Source organism: Scyliorhinus canicula, chromosome 5 (genome assembly GCF_902713615.1).
Source record: "Scyliorhinus canicula chromosome 5, sScyCan1.1, whole genome shotgun sequence".
In the NCBI taxonomy this organism is placed as follows: domain Eukaryota; kingdom Metazoa; phylum Chordata; class Chondrichthyes; order Carcharhiniformes; family Scyliorhinidae; genus Scyliorhinus; species Scyliorhinus canicula.
The window spans coordinates 225,030,297-225,049,028 of record NC_052150.1 but is presented as its reverse complement, the minus strand read 5'-3'; the positions used below and the strand labels follow the sequence as shown (position 1 = coordinate 225,049,028).

The window sequence follows — 18,732 nt, the reverse complement described above, 5'->3', positions numbered from 1 at the left end:
CCCAGTCACCAAATTTCAAGTTCAGCACTCTTCTGCAGCCTGCAGCAGCACTCCAGTACAGACACAGTCAGCATGATGAGATGACAAGGGAGGGGGGGGGGGCGTGAATCTTGCCCCGCCACCGGCTGCCGAATTCTCCGGCGCGGTTTTCGGGCGGGGATGGGGGGATCAAGCCGCGCCGGTCGGGGGCCGTTGGCAGCGGAGCCCCTGGCAATTCTCCGGGCCCCGATGGGCCGAGCTGCTGCCCGTTTTCGGGCAGTGTCGCCGGCGTGAAATGGACGGGGTCCATCCCAGCGGGACCTGGATTGTCGGCCGGCTAGCGGGTCCTCGGGAGGGTGGGGGATCCGGCCCTGTGGGGGGCACCCATGGTGGCCTAGCCCGCGATCGGGGCCCACCGATCTGAGGGCGGGCCTGTGCGATGGGGGCATTCTATCCCTCCGCGCCGGCCTCTGTAAGGCTCCGCCATGGCCGGCGCGGAGAAGCAACCCGCTGCGCATGCGCAGGAAATACGCTGCCAGTTCTGCGCATGCGCCAGAACATGCTAGCGGTTCTGCACATGCAGCAACTCGTGACGGCCCACGGCGGCCCATCGTTGCCGGTTGGCACGGTGCCAACCCCTCCGGCGCCGTCCTAACCCCCAGAGGTGCGGAGGATGGTTCGTGCCGCTTTTGGAGCCACCGCGCCAAGTGTGAGAGAATCCCACACTCTGAATCTAGCCTCTAAAAATCTTTTTATTTTATTTTTTACAAATGTTTTTTATTGGGTTTTAGAACAATGTATATTTACCGTTATGTACACAGGATAAAAGACATATATGCACATATATAGAATAGAAGGGCACACCCAAACATGCCAAAGAAAAGAAAATAGTAAATAATTTTTAAAAATTCAATAAAAAATAAAATAGAATAACTGGTAGGGTATTGTGCACCAGCTCAACAGCAGCAACACATAAGTGGGCGACTGTTAGTGGGAGGAAGGGGGGATGGAGACTGGGCAGGTAAATATACATTTGGATGCCAGAGAAACAATTACAGTGGGCAATACTCGGATGGGTTTGGTGCTGTCGCTTGCTTCTCCTGGACGGATCTCGCTGCCGTCTCGCGCTCACCTCCGCCTCTGCCGTTCCTCCCGTCTTCCGTCTTTATTCCCCTCGCTCCCTACTCCTGGAGATGCCAGGTTTGTTATGGTATCCCGTGCCTTCCTTCTGGCTCTCATTTCCCTGCCTCCCCCCACCTCCCTGGTTCTCCTCTCTTGTTCCCTGTCTATTCCTTCTCCCCACCTCGCCCCCCCCCCCCCAACCCCCCACCCCCTCCTGTGGTTCGCCTTTCCTCAGGCTTAGCTGTTCCCCCTCCCCATCTCCCTGTCTATCTCTCCCTCTCATGCTTTGGCTACATTACCCTGATTCTTGGCTACCTGGCTATTCTTCTGCTTGTTAGTTGGCCACAAACAGGTCCCGGAACAATTGGGTGAATGGCTCCCACGTTCTGTGGAAGCCGCCGTCTGACCCTCGGATGGCGAATTTCATTTTCTCCATTTGGAGAGATTCTGAGAGGTCGGACAGCCAGTCTGCAGCTCTGGGTGGTGCTGCTGACCACCAGCCAAACAGGATTGGCTGGCGGGCAAGCAGGGAGGCAAAGGCAAGGGCGTCCGCCCTCCTCCCCAGGAATAGATCTGGCTGGTCTGAAACCCCGAAGACCGCCACTATCGGGCATGGCTCCACCCTTACCCCCACCACTTTTGGACATTGCCTCGAAGAAGGCTGTCCAGTACCCCGCAAGTCTGGGGCAAGACCAGAACATGTGGGCATGGTTGGCCGGGCCTCCTTGGCACCTTTCACATCTATCCTCCACCTCCAGGAAGAACCTACTCATACGAGTTCTTGTTAAGTGGGCTCTATGTACCACTTTTAGCTGCGTCAGGCTGAGTCTTGCGCACGTGGCGGTGGAGTTGACCCTATGCAGTGCTTCGCTCCAGAGTCCCCACCCTATCTCCATCCCCTGGTTCTGTTCCCATTTCTTTCTTGTTGCGTCCAGTATGGTGTCGGCCCTTTCTATCAGTCGGTCATACATGTCACTACAGTTTCCTTTATCTAGGATGCTTGCGTCCAGTAGTTCTTCCAGTAATGGAAGTACGTCCTTGTCTCCTTTCATAGGCTGTTTTTGAGTTGCAGGTACCTGAGCTCGTTCCCCCTGGCCAGCTGGAATTTCTCTGTCAGTTCGCCCAGTGTTGCGATCCTGCCGTCCGTGTATAGGTCCCTGACTGTCAGTGTCCCTCCGTCCTGCCCCCACCTTTTGAAGGTGGCGTCAGTCGGTGCTGGTGGGAACCTATGATTGTTGCAGATGGGAGCCTTGTCCGACATTTTGGTCGGGCCAAATTGCTGCCGTAGTTTGTTCCAGGATTGGAGGGTGGCTATCAGCACCGGGCTGCTGGAGTGTTTTTTGGGTGGGGATGGGAGTGCTGCTGTGGCGAGGGCCCGGAGGGAGGTCCCCATGCAGGAGGCCTCTTCCACGCGCACCCACTCGGCTTCTGGCTCCTGGATCCATCCCCTTATTCGCTCAGCTGTTGCCACCCAGTGGTAGAATTGTAGGTTTGGGAGGGCTAGCGCCCCACCTGGATTTTTTTTTTGCAGGACCTTCCTTGGGATCCTAGCATTCTTCCCCCCCCCCCCCCCCCCCCATACGGACGCCATGATTAGTTTGTCCAGCGCTTTGAAAAAGGCCTTGGGGATGTAGATCGGAATGGATCTAAGTAGGAAGAGGTACCTTGGACAGTACGTTCATTTTGATCATCTGGACTCTCCCCGTGAGGGAGAGTGGGAGTGTGTTCCATCTTTGCAGGTCCTTTTTTACTTCCTCCGTCAGACTGGTGAGGTTCCATTTGTGAATCTGTTATCTACTCAATGAGTTGCAGCTGCAAGTAGAGACTGAATGAACCCTGTTTTAAAGCTGACCTAAAACTTATATTCTTCTAACCCAAACAGCAACTTTTGGTTAATTACTAAATTAAAGTCGAGACTTTAAATAGAAATTAACCCTAAATTCCCTCGGTCACCAAACTCCAACTTAAGCACTCTGCTGCAGTCCAAAGGAGCATCCAGTGCAGACAGATGATGCTTTGCCCAAGAATCGTGGGAATGTGGGACTCAATATCAGAGAAAGTGATTGAAGCCAAAAGTTCAGATGCATTTAAGGGGAAACGAGAGGAGCATAGAACGGAGAGGGGAATAGTGGGTTACAATGGTAGATTTAGATGAGTAAAGACTCATCTTTGCTCAAGATACTGAGGGATAGGATCTATTCACATTTGGAAGAAAATGGGCTTATCAGTGATGGGCAACATGGTTTCGTGCAGGGAAGGTCATGTCTTACCAACTTAATAGAATTCTTTGAGGAAGTGACAAAGTTGATTAATGAGGGAAGGGCTGTAGATGTCATATACATGGACTTCAGTAAGGCATTTGATAAGGTTCCCCATGGTAGGCTGATGGAGAAAGTGAAGTCTCATGGGGTCCAGGGTGTACTCGCTAGATGGATAAAGAACTGGCTGGGCAACAGGAGACAGAGAGTAGTAGTGGAAGGGAGTGTCTCAAAATGGAGAACTGTGACCAGTGGTGTTCCACAGGGATCCGTGCTGGGACCACTGTTGTTTGTGATCTACATAAATGACCTGGAGGAAGGTATAGGTGGTCTGATTAGCAAGTTTGCAGATGACACTAAGATTGGTGGAGTAGCAGATAGTGAAGGGGACTGTCAGAGAATACAGCAGAATATAGATAGATTGGAGAGTTGGGCGGCGAAATGGCAGATGGAGTTCAATCCGAGCAAATACGAGGTGATGCATTTTGGAAGATCCAATTCAAGAGCGAGCTATACGGTAAATGAAAAAGCCCTGGGGAAAATTGGTGTACAGAGAGATCTGGGTGTTCAGGTCCATTGTACCCTGAAGGTGGCTGCGCAGGTCGATAGAGTGGTCAAGAAGGCATAACGTATGCTTTCCTTCATCGGAAGGGGTATTGAGTACAAGAGTTGGCAGGTCATGTTACAGTTGTATAAGACTTTGGTTCGGCCACATTTGGAATACTGCGTACAGTTCTGGTCGCCACATTACCAAAAGGATGTAGATGCTTTGGAGAAGGTGCAGAGGAGGTTCACCAGGATGTTGCTTGGTATGGAGGGCGCTAGCTATGAAGAGAGGTTGAGTAGATTAGGGCTATTTTAATTAGAAAGACGGAGGTTGAGGGGGGGCCTCATTGAGGTCTACAAAATAATGAGAGGTATAGACAGGGTGGATAGCAAGAAGCTCTTTCCCAGAGTGGGGGACTCAATTACTAGGGGTCACGGGTTCAAGGTGAGAGGGGGGAAGTTTAAGAGAGATATGTGTGGAAAGCTTTTTACGCAGAGGGTGGTGGGTACCTGGAACGCATTGCCGGCGGAGGTGGTAGAGGCGGGCACGATAGCATCATTTAAGATGTATCTAGACAGATACATGAATGGGCAGGAAGCAGAGGGATACAGATCCTTAGAAAATAGGCGACAGTTTTAGATAGAGGATATGGATCGGTGCAGGCTTGGAGGGCCGGAGGGCCGAAGGGCCTGTTCCTGTGCTGTAATTTGTCTTTGTTCTTTGTTCAAATGGAGACTAAGCACCAACTTGGACTTCTTGGGGTGAATGGTTGTTGCTGTGCTGTATATCCTATGCAATCCTGCAGAATAGTACATCTGGGGCATATCTGGTGTATTATAAAGAATTAGCACAATGTCTTTGCTTTGCACTCTATGCCTCTATTAACAAAGTCATGTGATTTTTTTAGCAGTCTTCTCAATCCTGCCCTGCTAACGTCAAAAACTGATGTACACACGCTTCAGCGCTAACCAGTTTCCTGCTCCTTTCTGACCCGATGAGAATGACCTTCGCAGCCCATAAAATCTACTCCTTTATATGCAAGCGGCGCTTTTGAAATCAAAATTGTTATGGGCCAGGGTTGAGAGAACCCTAAAGTTTATCATGGAGTTCACTTGACCCACAACTTTTAATAGATTGTGGTATGGGGAGCACACGGGCCTTCTCTGCAGGTGTGATGCATCAGAAATCTACAGTACTTTTAAATTAAAACAATGTTTATTTATGAAACCAGTTAACACTTTATAAACCCACAGTAAACATCTTAACAACTATCAACACGAATAAATCCCCCAAAGAATACAGTACTCTATAAGTAACTGTTAATCTTTCCTTGCAAGACAAAAAAAAACCCTTTTTACAGAAAGACAGCAGGTTTAACTTCTCTACAGAAACAGGTATTATTTTTAAATCACCAAAGTATCTGAGACAGTCTTTAGATTGCAGAGAGAGAGACGAATACATCTTTTTGCTGTGACTGCAGCTATCCAGCTCTCAAAACAAAACTAAAATGTACCCTGCAGCAGAGAGCCAAACGAAAGTAAAAAGCTGACAGACAGCTCAGCTCCACCCACACTCTGACATCACTGATAAACACCCATTTATTAAAGATACATCCACTACAGCTATTTTATAAACACCCATTTCTTAAAGGTACTCTCATATGATAAAATTCAGTTTGCAACGCACAATATTCCAAACTCCCAGTGGAGGAGTCTGTAGCATTAATTTTTAGCTATTTTGTAATATTGCAGGGTTGCCCTCAACACGCTGGGGCTGCAAGTCTCGCAAAGCAAACAATGGGCATGGTGAGGTGTTTCAAGGATACCCAAGGGGAAGCTGGTTTAGCTCAGCTGGCTGGACTGCTAGTTTGTGATGCGGAGCGAGGCCACGCAGTGTGGGTTGAATTCCTGTAGCGGCTGAGGTTGTTCAGGGGGTGTTTAGCACAGGGCTAAACCGCTGGCTTTGAAAGCAGACCAAGCAGGCCAGCAGCATGGTTCAATTCCCGTAACAGCCTTCCCGAACAGGTGCCGGAATGTGGCGACTAGGGGCTTTTCTCGGTAACTTTATTTAAAGCCTACTCGTGACAAGCGATTTCCATTTTACCGGGCAGCACAGTAGCATTGTGGATAGCACAATCGCTGCACAGCTCCAGGGTCCCAGGTTCGATTCCGGCTTGGGTCACTGTCTGTGCAGAGTCTGCACATCCTCCCCGTGTGTGCGTGGGTTTCCTCCGGGTGCTCCGGTTTCTTCCCACAGTCCAAAGATGTGCGGGTTAGGTGGATTGGCCATGATAAATTCCCCTTAGTGTTCAAAATTGCCCTTAGTGTTGGGTGGGGTTGCTGGGTTATGGGGATAGAGTGGAGGTGTTAACCTTGGGTAGGGTGCATGCATTTCCAACTGGGCAACTTTTTTCCTCAACAGAAAAATTGCAAGAACAATGTCTTGCTTAAGGGTCAGCTCCATAACAATCAAGTGCTTCAATGGAAAAGAATATTGTGACTGATGTAAAAACTGTTGTGACCATGACAAAAAAAAATCAAAAATCTATCGCACTGTAGAAAAATTATCCAGTTCTCCTTTCCGAAATGTGGAACCAGATATCACAAAGAAACCTTCAAGTTTGTTCTTTTAAGGAAGAGAGAAGTGTTTAAATATGTAACATTTTAACTGACTGCTTGAATTCTTTTTCTACAGAGAAGGCAACTGTTGAGAAATTAGAAAAAGGTAAGTGCTGTACGAAAACCTACTTCATTATAAAGATATTTGAACTTCAGCTACCCAATGAAAATACAGTCAGATATGAGAACAAAGAACAAAGAAAAGTACAGCACAGGAACAGGCCCTTCGGCCCTCCAAGCCTGTGCCAATCATGATGCTCTAACCCAAAAAAAACCTTCTACCCTTACTTGGTCCGTGGCCCTCTATATTCTCCCTATTCATGTACCCATCCAGATGCCTCTTAACTGTTGCTAATGTCCCTGTTTCCACCACATCCTCTGGCAGCATGTTCCAGGCACCAACCACACTCTGCCTGAAAAACATACCTTGCACATCTCCCTTAAACTTTCCCCCTCTCACCTTGAACCTGTGCCCCCTTGTAATTGACACTTTCACACTTGGAAAAATCCTCTGACTATCCCCCCCAGTCTCTGTCTCTCATAATTTTGTACACCTCTATCAGTCACCCCTCATCTCCGTCTTTTGAAATCAAAAGTTCAGCACGGTCACATAGTGGTTAGCACAATTGATTCACAGCTCCAGCATCCCAGGTTTGATTCCCGTCTGTGCGGAGTCTGCACGTTCTCCCCGTGGGTGCGTGGGTTTCCTCCGGGTGCTCCGGTTTCCTCCCACAGTCCAAAGATGTGCAGGTTAGGTGGATTGGCCATGCTAAATTGCCCTTAGTGTCCAAAATTGCCCTTAGTGTGGGGTGGGGTAGCTGGGTTATGGGGATAGGGTGGAGGTGTGGGTTTGGATAGGGTGCTCTTTCCAAGAGCCGGTGCAGACTCAATGGGCTGAATGGCCTCCTTCTGCACTGTAAATTCTATGTTTCCAGTGAAAACAATCCTAGTTTATTCAACCTCTCCTCATAGCCAACACCCTCCAGGCCAGGCAACATCCTGGTGATGAACCTTCTTTGCTCTCTCATAATTCTGTAGACTTCTGTCAGGTTTCCCCTCAGCCGTCGTCTTTCCAGTGAAAACAACCCTAGTTTATTCATCTCTCCTCATAGCCAATACCCTCGAGACCAGGCAACATCCTAGTGAATCTTCTTTGCTCTCTTTCCAAAGCTTCCACGTCCTTCTGATAATGTGGTGACCAGAACTGTACACAATACTCCCAACGCAGCCTAGCCTAGGTTGTATATAGCTGCAACGTGATTTCCCAACTCCTGTACTCAATGCCCCAGCTGGTGAAGGCAAGCATGCCATATTCCTTCTTAATCACCTTGGCCACCTGTGGTGCCACTGTTAGAGAACTGGGGACCTGTACGCCCAGATCCCTCTGTATGTTAATGTTCATCAGGGTTTTGTCATTCACAGTATAATTCATACCTAGATTTGATCCCCCAAAATGCATCACCTCACATTTTTCCGGATTAAACTCCATTGTGCCATTTCTGTACCCAAGTCTCCAATCTATCTATATCCTGTTGTATCCTCTGACAATCTTCGGCACTATCAGCAACTCCACCAATCTTCGCGTCATCTGCAAACTTACTAATCAGACCACCCGCATTCTCCTCCAGATCATTTATATATACTACAAATAACAGAGGTCCCAGCACTGATCCCTGCGGAACACCACTAGCTACAGATCTCCATTCTGAAAAGCACTCTTCCATTGCTACTCTCTGTCTTCTATAGCCAAGCCAGTTTTGTATCCATCTGGCCAACCCACCCTGAATCCCATGTGATTTTAGTACCAGTGTGCCATGTGGGACTTTGTCAAATGCCTTACTAAAGTCCATATAAACAACATCCACAGCCCTTCCCTCATCAATTTTGTCACCTCTACAAAAATCTCAATCAAGTTGGTGAGGCATGACCTTCTCCTACAAAACCATGCTGCCTGTCACTAACTAGTCCATTTTCTTCCATTTATGCATAGATCCTATCCTTCAGTATCTTTTCCAAAAGCTTCCCCAACACTGATATCAGGCTCATCGGCCTATAATTTGCTGGATTGTCCCTGCTTCCTTTCTTAAACAAGGAAATAACATTGGCTATTCTCCAGTCCTCTGGAACCTCGCCTGTGGTCAAAGAGGGTGTGAAGATATCTCATAAGGCACCAACTACTTCTCCCCTTGTCTCCTGCAGTAACCTGGGATAGATCCCATCCGGCACCGGGGACATGTCTATCTTAATGCAATTTAGAATACTCATCGCTTCGTCCTTTGATATATTGACGTTCTCAAGAGCGTTCACACACCTATCCCAGACCTCAACATCGTGTCCTTCTCCCTGGTGAATACTGATACAAATTGGCATTTTCATGGTAACTTCATTGCAGTGTAAATGCAAGCCTACTTGTGACACTAATAATGATTATTATTACTTTTTGAGGACTTGACCCACTTCCTGTGGTTCCATACATAACTTCCCTCCATGTGAACATGTGAACTTGTACCATGCTTCTCTCCACTGATGATGCTACCAGGATAGGGACTATCAACAAACTCTTGAATCTTCAAACAGAAGCACTATATTTATCATCTTCAAAATAGTCCTTGTCCAAATGCAGCAAATTTGCAGGTGGGCTGACAGGTGGCAAGTAACATTTGCATCACACAAGTGCCAGGCAATGATCATCTCCGACAAGAGAGAGTCTAATATCGGCCCTTGACATTCAATGTCATTACCATCGCTGGATCCCCTACAAGCAACATCCTGGGGGATTATCATGGACCTAGAATCCGTGGTTGACCTAAAATATTGTGGTTAAAAGAGCAGGTCAGAGGTTAGGAATCCTGTGGTGAGTAACTCGCCTCCTGACTCCCCAAAGCCTGTCCATCACCTACCAGGCACAAGTCAGGAGTGTAATGGAATACTCTCCACTTGCCTGGATGAGTGCAGCTCCAACACTCAAGAAGTTTGATACAATCCAGGACAAAGCAGCTGCTTGATTGGCACCCCATTCACCAACATGAATTCTGACCACCACCGCGAACAGTGGCAGCCGTGTATACCAGCGACAAGATGCACTGCAGGAACTCACCAAGGCTCCTGAGGTAATACTTTCCAAACCCATTGATGTGCTGATATCTGGAAGGTCAAGGGCAGCAGATATATGGGAGCACCACCACCTGGAAGTCCCCACCCAAGTTACTCACTACCGTAACTTGGAAAAATATCGCTGTTCCTTCTCAGTCACTGGGCCTGCCTCCATAAACCTCGCACCCCTCTGCTGTGCCATGTGTGCAGCATCCACAATATTGGGATATGTGCCAACGATCGTTACGGAGTGGGTGGGGCCTGCATTCACACTTTTGAGATCGGGGCACCTTTCCCATCCCTGTGAGGCCAGGCTCGCCAGTATCGTCGGGTCCCACACGTCGGGGGGGAATTCCCCGGGCCGCTACTCCAGGGCGGGAAACGCAACAACCCACCGAATCAGGGGTGAGGGCCAAACTGGGATTTCTGCCGGGTACCAAACACTTTGTGAGTTGAAAAAAATTAAAGGAGAGTGAAATTGGCTGTATAAAAAGCACTTCAAACATTTCCAACACGTTAATGGGAAGACTTTACCTTCATCTGACGGATCGCTGATATTGACATGTTGGGAGGCGGTTGAAAGGTTTTAAGGCTACAGAGAGAAGACTTCTACTTTCTCCAACAAGTTTGAAATTGACATACTGGGAAAGACATCAAAGGCATTCAAAGAGACAGAGGGAAGAGTTTTAACTACAACTTGACATCCTGAAAAGCAGTTTAATGATTTTCAAAGCTACAAAGACCACGATCCTGGCAAAGACCCCCGACCTCAGCCCCTCCAGCCCAGCCCCCCTCAACCACCACCTCCTTTGAAGGACCACTATCTGTAACCTGGAGGGAAGTACAGACAGGGGGTTCGCCCCCTTTCCCTCCCTCGGAGTAAAGATGCCAGGTTGGCACTGCCAAGGGGCAGGGCCAGAAGGAGGGAGGGGCCAGAAGAGGGGTGGGCATTTAACAAGCCCATAATGGGGTGTCACTCAATTCCAGGGGTCAATTTGGCGGTGCCCTTGTCAGTCCATTAATAGGAGAGGGGGCGATCTTGCCAGCGACTGTGGAAGGGCCACACCAGTGATTGCAGAAGCAGATGCTGCAAGAGATTTCTGAGAATGGGAACTCTTTAAAAAGACACCCTGATCTCAATCCCTTTCACGGCCAGCGGAAAAACCCAACCTCTCAACGAAGGTTTCTAAGTACCATTTAATAGCACCTCGGCATCGCTCCGACTGCCACTCCGGTTTTCCTGTTAACGGAAATACTTGGGGCACAATTATCCTGAAAGATTTCTGAGTGTGGTCGGGAACGGGAGTTGCCACGAGCTTCTTGCCGCTTGGCCCAGTGAGGCTGGCAACCTAATTCAACGTTAATTGCTCCACTTAACGAAGCACCACGGGCTTCTCGTCGCAAGTGATGGCTCACCAGCTGATTCACCGGTACGGCGCCCGCCAGCCCCCCCCCCCCCGCTGACAAGGTCGAGCAGCAGTTAAATTGCATTTACTCAGCCAACCCCAGCCAGCTCGCAATACTGGTGCTGAGGAGAACGGCCCCATAATTTGGGGATGCTGACCTGGGGAGGCTCCGAGACGCAGTGGAGGCCGGAAGGAATGGCCTGTTCCCCCGAGGGTCCCACAGAGTCAGCCACAAGGCAGCCAGTGCTGCCTGGGATGACGTTTAACGGCACATGTCCCGCTCTCAGATGGGCATGGCCGAGGCGCTGCGGAGCTTGTCCCAGTCGCAGGTGGGCATTGCTGAAGCGCTGCAGAGCATGGCCCAGTCACTGAGGAACATCGCCAAGGGCATCAACATGATTATGCGGGCCATGGGGAATGGCCAGGGTTGGCAGAGCCAGATGTTGCAGGGGCAGCCGGGGGCTCGATCCAGCTGCCCCTCCGTCCCAAGGTGAACCCCAGGGCCCGAAGGGCACCGACCAGGAAGATGGACCACTGAGTGCCAACCCGGACCCGTCCCGTGGAGTGATGTCAGTGACCACCTCAGAGTTCAACCCCTCTGATGAGGCTGCGTCTCGAGGTCAGCACACGGGACAGGGCGGCACACGGGACAGGGCGGCACACGGGACAGGGCGGCACATGGGACAGGGCGGCCCACGGGACAGGGCAGCACATGGGACAGGGTGGCACACGGGACAGGGTGGCACATGGGACAGGGCGGCACACGGGACAGGGCGGCACACGGGACAGGGCGGCACACAGGACAGGGCGGCCCACGGGACAGGGCAGCACATGGGACAGGGTGGCACACGGGACAGGGTGGCACATGGGACAGGGCGGCACACGGGACAGGGCGGCACATGGGACAGGGTGGCACACGGGACAGGGTGGCACACGGGACAGGGTGGCACTGCTCTACAAGTGTCGCCGATAAGTGAGCCGGGGCCCTCGGGCCGCAGAGCCCCAGAAGGATGCTCGCCAGGGGCATTGAAGGTCATGGGAAGAGGTAAGCAGCTCGCTGCCTCCACCTTGGATGTGCCGCCCGGGGAAACGCCTGGGCGTAGTGGCAGAGCGAGGAAGGCCAAGCACGTTGAGGATCATTGAGGGCACCAGGGTTGGGGGGAGGAGGTGGGGTGGGGTAGGTAGGGAGTGGGGAGGGGGGTTTGGGTTGGAGGGGGGGGGATGGAACCGTCAGGAGTTGAGTATTGTACAACTTATTAAAAACCTTTTTGGACAACCGCTGTGTTGCCTCTGTCACTTCCTTCCGCAATGCGGGCTGACCTCCGGACCCTTAGCCCATCTCTTCAAGCATACGTTCCCCCCCCCCCTACCCGTGGCACTCACTCACCCTCTGCCCATGGGCATGTCCCGGAGCTGTGTGCCATCCCTTGGGTGTTCGGATGTTAGCTTCTGCATGTGTGGTGTGGCACCCCCCACAGTGTTTGAGCAGTGTCCAGGCATCAAGGTGTGATTGGGATGCTAGGCAATGACTCCCACATGCTACGCCCACCCACAGGAATCCACTAGGCATGTGTGAAGTGCTCATTTAACCACGATTGCCAATTCCTGATTGGTAATAGTCTTCAGCGCGCAGCTGGAGGCCTCAGGACAACATCACCAAACTCCAAACGCATCCGTGTCACAGTCCTTCAGCCTTCACAAATGCCTCCACCTCCTCCAGCGCCTCAATATAAAAGTTCTTTGAGTTGTGAGTCACCCTCAGCTTCACCAGGTCGACCAATCCGTGCCTCACGTTGCGATTATACAATGCCGCCTTCACCCGGCGTCCCGCCAGCTCCGCCTTAAGATCTTGGTATATTGAAATACCAATGTCTTCCCACTTCGCCCTCTCAATCCTGCTTTGCCCATCTCAGGGTCTTCTCCTTTACCTGGTAGCTGTGGAAGTAGATTATCACAGCCCTCGATGGATCATTTCTCTTTGACTTCAGCCGGAGCGACTGATGAGCCCTGTCCAACTCGCAAAGTGTGGGGTCCTCCTCCTACCCCAACAAGTTAGTCAACATCTCCACACAGTACTGCGTTGGCCTCTGGCCCTCCACCCCCTCAGACTGCCCCACGAGCCTCAAATTCTGCCGATGTGACCTGTTCTCCAGGTCCTCCACTTTGGCTCTCAGCCCTTTATTGCTCTCCACCGCCCCACACAGCTCCTCACCCAGAGAGGTGAACTGGTCTCTGTGCCACGGCACTGTTTCCTCCACCCCCTTCAACACCTCTCCTTGCTCCGGCAACTCCATCGACATCTTAGTCTAAGTCGCCTTTCAGGGCAAGAGTCTCACCTACGCACTGCTTGAGAGAGGTCATCGTCCCTTTCCGATGCACATTAAAATGCTTAGCGAACAGCCGCTCACACTCCTCCGACACCACGTCAGTCAGCTTTTGCACCATAATGGGAGCGGGCCTTCCTGAAGAACAAGCACCTGCCACCTTTCCTCCTGTCGGACTGACAGCCACACACACCGATGGATGTTCACTCACTGCATTCCTTCCCTGATTCTTCTTCTGGAATGTCAACATTCCACAACCTCCTCAGACCTTTTAACACCTAATCATTCAAAAAAATCCCCCCAAAACTGGGGGTAAAGAGTTAAAAACCAGAAACTGTAGCAGGAGCCACCCAATGTCTGACCTCCACCGACATGTCGCCACCAGAAGTTCCAACACAATGTTATCTAATGTGACTCCGGTTAGACACGGGGCCTCAGAGGTGAATCAGAGGCTGAGCTTAGTCCCTCCTCAGTGTAGCGAGAGATTGGCATGCCAATTAAAAATGGTGTCCCAATCTCTTATGCCCCGACGCGACCCCTAAACACCCCTCAAGTCTCAACCCACAGTAAGGGGCCCCTGGGCCTCCCCCTCACCCCTCACATCCGTGCAGGGCACTTCCCCCCAGCCAATCTGGCCAAGTTTGCCGATGATACAAAGATAGGTTGAGGGGCAGGTAGTATTGAGGAGGTGGGGAGGCTGAGAAAGATTTAGACAGTTTAGGAGAATGGTCCAAGAAGTGGCTGATGAAATTCAACGTGGGCAAGTGCGAGGTCTTGCACTTTGGAAAAAAGAATTGAGGCATGGACTATTTTCTAAACGGTGACAAAATTCATAATGCTAAAGTGCAAAGGGACTTGGGAGTCCTAGTCCAGGATTTTCTAAAGGTAAACTTGCAGGTTGAGTCCGTAATTAAGAAAGTAAATGTAATGTTGTCATTTATCTCAAGAGGCTTGGAATATAAAAGCAGGGATGTACTTCTGAGGCTTTATAAAGCACTAGTTAGGCCCCATTTTAGAATACTGTGAGCAATTTTGGGCCCCACACCTCAGGAAGGACATACTGGCACTGGAGCGGGTCCAGCGGAGATTCACACGGATGATCCCAGGAATGGTAGGCCTAACATACGATGAACGTCTGAGGATCGTGGGATTATATTCATTGGAGTTTAGGAGGTTGAGGGGAGATCTAATAGAAACTTACAAGATAATGAATGACTTGGATAGGATGGACGTAGGGAAGTTGTTTCCATTAGCAGGGGAGACTAGGATGCGGGGGCACAGCCTTAGAATAAAAGGGAGTCACTTTAGAACAGAGATGAGGAGAAATTTCTTCAGCCAGAGAGTGGTAGGTCTGTGGAATTCATTGCCACAGAGGACGGTGGAGGCCGGGACGTTGAGTGTCTTTAAGACAGAAATTGATAAATTCTTGATTTCTCGAGGAATTAAGGGCTATGGGGAGAGAGCGGGTAAATGGAGTTGAAATCAACCATGATTGAATGGTGGAGTGGACTCGATGGGCCGAATGGCCTTACTTCCTCTCCTATGTCTTATGGTCTAATCACCGGCTGTTGGAGAGGGTTTAAACTAACTTAGCAGGGCCTGAGAGAAAGAGAGAAGAATAGCATCACACAGCAATAAATTGTGGCGCTAACAATTGCAGTCAAAGACGAGAGACAAGTTCAATCGAGGCTTTATTGCTGTGCGATGCTATTCCTCCGGCTGCAACTGAAGACTAGAGTCTGAGTGACTCACACGCATATTTATACACAAGCTCCCTGTGGGCGGAGCTAGCCGGCAGGGGCTTACCGGAGGAACCTGTATTACAGGTACAGGCATACATCCCCCTACTGCAAGTATGCGTATCTACAGTGGTTATCACCACATTGGATACATTTGGCACAGCCAAAAGTAGTGGAGACATCAAGTGAGTCAGGAGGGTATAAAATGTCTAGACCAGTTAAGTCAGCAGGGAGTTTGATAAGATTGGATGGTGTTTATTTTAATGCGAGGAGTACGACGAACAAGGCAAATGAATCGAGGACACTAATTAAAACATGGGAGTATGATATCATTGCTGTCACTGAGACGTGGTTGAGAGAGGAGGGGCAGGATTGGCAGCTCAATATCCCAGGATACAGAAACTTCAGGTGAGATCGGGAAGGAGGTAAAAGAGGAGGAGATGTCACAATTTTGATCAGGGAATCAATTACAGCAGTAAGTAAGGACTGCGGCCATATGGGTAGAACTTAAACAGCAAAAAGGAGCTATCACATTGGTGGGAGTGTTCTATCAGCCCCCAAACAGTTTGGAGAAATAGAAGAGAGAATATGGAGGTAAATTTCAGGGAAGTGTAAAAGTAACAGGGTAGGGGGAGGTTTCAACTTTCCCGCTATTTACTGTGGAAGCCAAAGTATGAAAGGTTTAGAGGGAGCGGAATTTGTAAAATGCATCCAGGAGAACCTTTTCAACCAGTCCGTGTAAGGACCGACAAGAGAGGGGGCGGTCCTGGACTGTGGATGGGCAGCACGGTAGCATAGTGGTTAGCACAAATGCTTCACAGCTCCAGGGTCCCAGGTTCGATTCCCAGCTTGGGTCACTGTCTGTGTGGAGTCTGCACATCCTCCACGTGAGTGCATGGGTTTCCTCCGGGTGCTCCGGTTTCCTCCCACAATCCAAAGATGTGCAGGTTAGGTGGATTGGTCATGACAAATTGCCCTTAGGGTCCAAATTGCCCTTAGTGTTAGGTGCGGTTACTGGGTTATGGGGATAGGGTGGAGGTATGGGCTTGGGTAGGGTGCTCTTTCCAAGAGCTGGTGCAGACTCGATGGACCGAATGGCCTCCTTCTGCACTGTAAATTCTATGAAATCTATGTATCCCAGGCAAATGTATGAGGCAAGGGAGGAAATAGCAAGGGAGGAAAGCCAAAGTATGAAAGGTTTAGAGGGAGCGGAATTTGTAAAATGCATCCAGGAGAACCTTTTGAACCAGTCCGTATAAGGACCGACAAGAGAGGGGGCGGTCCTGGACTGTGGACGGGCAGCATGGTAGCATAGTTAATCCACAGGGATTAATTCCTCTCTAGCCACAGCAGAGGTGCCGGAGGACTGGAGGACAGCCAATGTGGTACCATTATTCAAGAAGGGAGGAAGGGATAAACCAGGAAACTACAAGCCCGTCAGCCAAACCTCAGTGGTGGGGAAATGTTTGGAAGTAATTCTGAGAGACAGAATTAACCTGCATTTAACGAGGCCGGGATTCATCAAGAACAGTCAGCACGGTTTTCTTAAGGAGATTTGCAAAGAGGTGCCCAGATTAGGGAAATGCATTCGATGTTGTACACTTAGACTTCAGCAAAGCCATTTGATAAGGTCCCACATGAGAGACTGATAGTGAAGGCCCTTTGGGATCCAAGGGATTTTGGCAAATTGGATCCACAATTGGCTGAGTGGCAGGAAGCAGAGGGTGAAGGTCGAGGCATGTTTTTCTGACTGGAAGCCTGTGTCCATTGGGGTCCCGCAGGGATCAGTGTTGGGGTCCTTGTTGAATATAAAGGATTTAGATATGAATGTAGGAGGGTTGATCAGTACGTTTGTGGATGATACGAAAATTGGTGGGGTGGTAAATAGTGAGGAGGATGGCCTTCGATTACAGAAGGATATCGATGGGCTGGTCAGATGGGCTGATCAATGGCAAATAGAATTAAAACCGAGTAAGTGTGAGGTGATGTACTTGGGCAGGACAAACAAGGCATTCTCCCTGTATCAGCGTGGGTTTCTCCCTCACAACCCCAAAGATGTGCAGGGTAGGTGGATTGGCCACGCTAAATTGCCCCTTAATTAGAAAAAAATAATTGGGTAATCTAACTTTAAAAAAAGCTGGTGTACGGGAGTACGATGAAGGAGGAGGCAACGGCACGACTCCCAGGAGAGAGGCTATCCCTGGCAGGAGGAAGGAGAAACAGAAGAGTTCAGGGGAAATAGGGCAAAAGAAGGGGGTTCAGGGGTATGGAGGGGGGGGAGGGTACAGATGAGGGGGTGAGCAGGAGACGGAAACACAAGGGCAAGGGGGGCGATGGGGAGCGACAGGAGGGGTGGGGAAGGAGTAGAGTGCTGGTTGCAACGGGTTGCATGCAGGGACGGCGAGAAAGAGGAAACAAATAATATGATAGTGGCCCGAGAACAAGGACAGGCCCGAGCAGGCTGGGCTGGGCCCACAAGGTGAATATGGCTAACATGGAATACGAGAGGCCTCAACAGGTCGGTGAAGAGATCCTAGCCCATCTGAAGGTGGATGTAGCCTTCCAACAGGAAACACACCTGAGGCAGAGAGACCGATAGGGAGTAAGGACGGGTTGGGTGGGACAAATATTTCACTCTTGTTTCAATACCAGGACAGGGGGGGGGTGTGGTCATATTGGGCAGGACAGTCTTATTTACCGCAGCGAGCACAGTGACAGACCATGGGGACCCTGGGGATAGTAAACAAAGGCAAACTGAGCAGTGGCTGATAGACTCCATACTGCAGGTGGATCAGTGGCCCCAGTCGTGGAACTGCTAGCGGAGAGGGAAAAAAAAACAGCAAATGGAATTTGACCTGCTTTCCACATGGAAGGCAGTCTACCTGCTGGCAGCTTAGTGCCCAGCGCCACCACACTCACCCGGGATCCATGCCACTGGGCGGGGGGGGGGGTGCTCCTGGTAGGGTTGGGGGGAGTACTGGGGGGGTGGACAGGGAATGGGCTGTGGGGTCAGGGTGGGCGGGCTAGGTATCCAGCATTGCCGGCGCCATGGCTTTCGGTGCAGCCGATGCTGCTCGTCAGACCTGCGCATTCGCGGTTCGGGACCCGACGATTCTCCGGCCATTTTCCGCGCGATCCGCTAGCCCTTCACCGGTACCGGAATCAGTGAGGGGTTCCCGCTGATTTTCCCATCGTGATACACCCGCGGATTCTCCACTGCCGCCGGCACTTTGCCGCTGGAACGGAGAAATCCGCCCCCTAATTCCCAAAAACCCAATCCTTCTGGGATCTGAGGAGATAGGTCATGGAAAGGTCATTCCTTCGCTTTATCATTCTGAGATCACTGAATTTTAATTTTCACATTGGCAGTCTCCTGATGGAAGTCTCTCCTTTTCCAAGAATGCTCCTCGACTGCTTTGAAATTGTCTTTCAAAAAGTGTGGGTACTCCAGTCCGCCGCCCCCTGTTTCTCAGCCACGTGCCATTCGTTGGGGGTGGGATTCTGTCTTCCCACCGATTGTCAATGGGATTTCCCATAATAACCACCCCGCACCACCATGAAACCTGCTGGCGTGGCTGCACAGCCAGCGGGAAAAGAGAATCCCAATAACCGGAGAATTCCGGCCAGAATGCTTTATCAATGTCAT

At 50.4% G+C, this 18,732-nt stretch overlaps 1 protein-coding gene across 2 annotated transcripts in view; it reads left to right on the top strand.

Moving 5' to 3' along the window:
* Positions 1 to 18,732, top strand: part of LOC119966625 (uncharacterized abhydrolase domain-containing protein DDB_G0269086-like) — a 229,516-nt gene that overhangs the window by 130,739 nt on the left and 80,045 nt on the right. For both annotated transcript variants that reach the window (XM_038798629.1, XM_038798628.1), the window contains exon 19: positions 6,601 to 6,630. In XM_038798629.1, the coding sequence (XP_038654557.1) occupies positions 6,601 to 6,630 (30 nt within the window). The remainder of the gene's footprint in view (positions 1 to 6,600; positions 6,631 to 18,732) is intronic.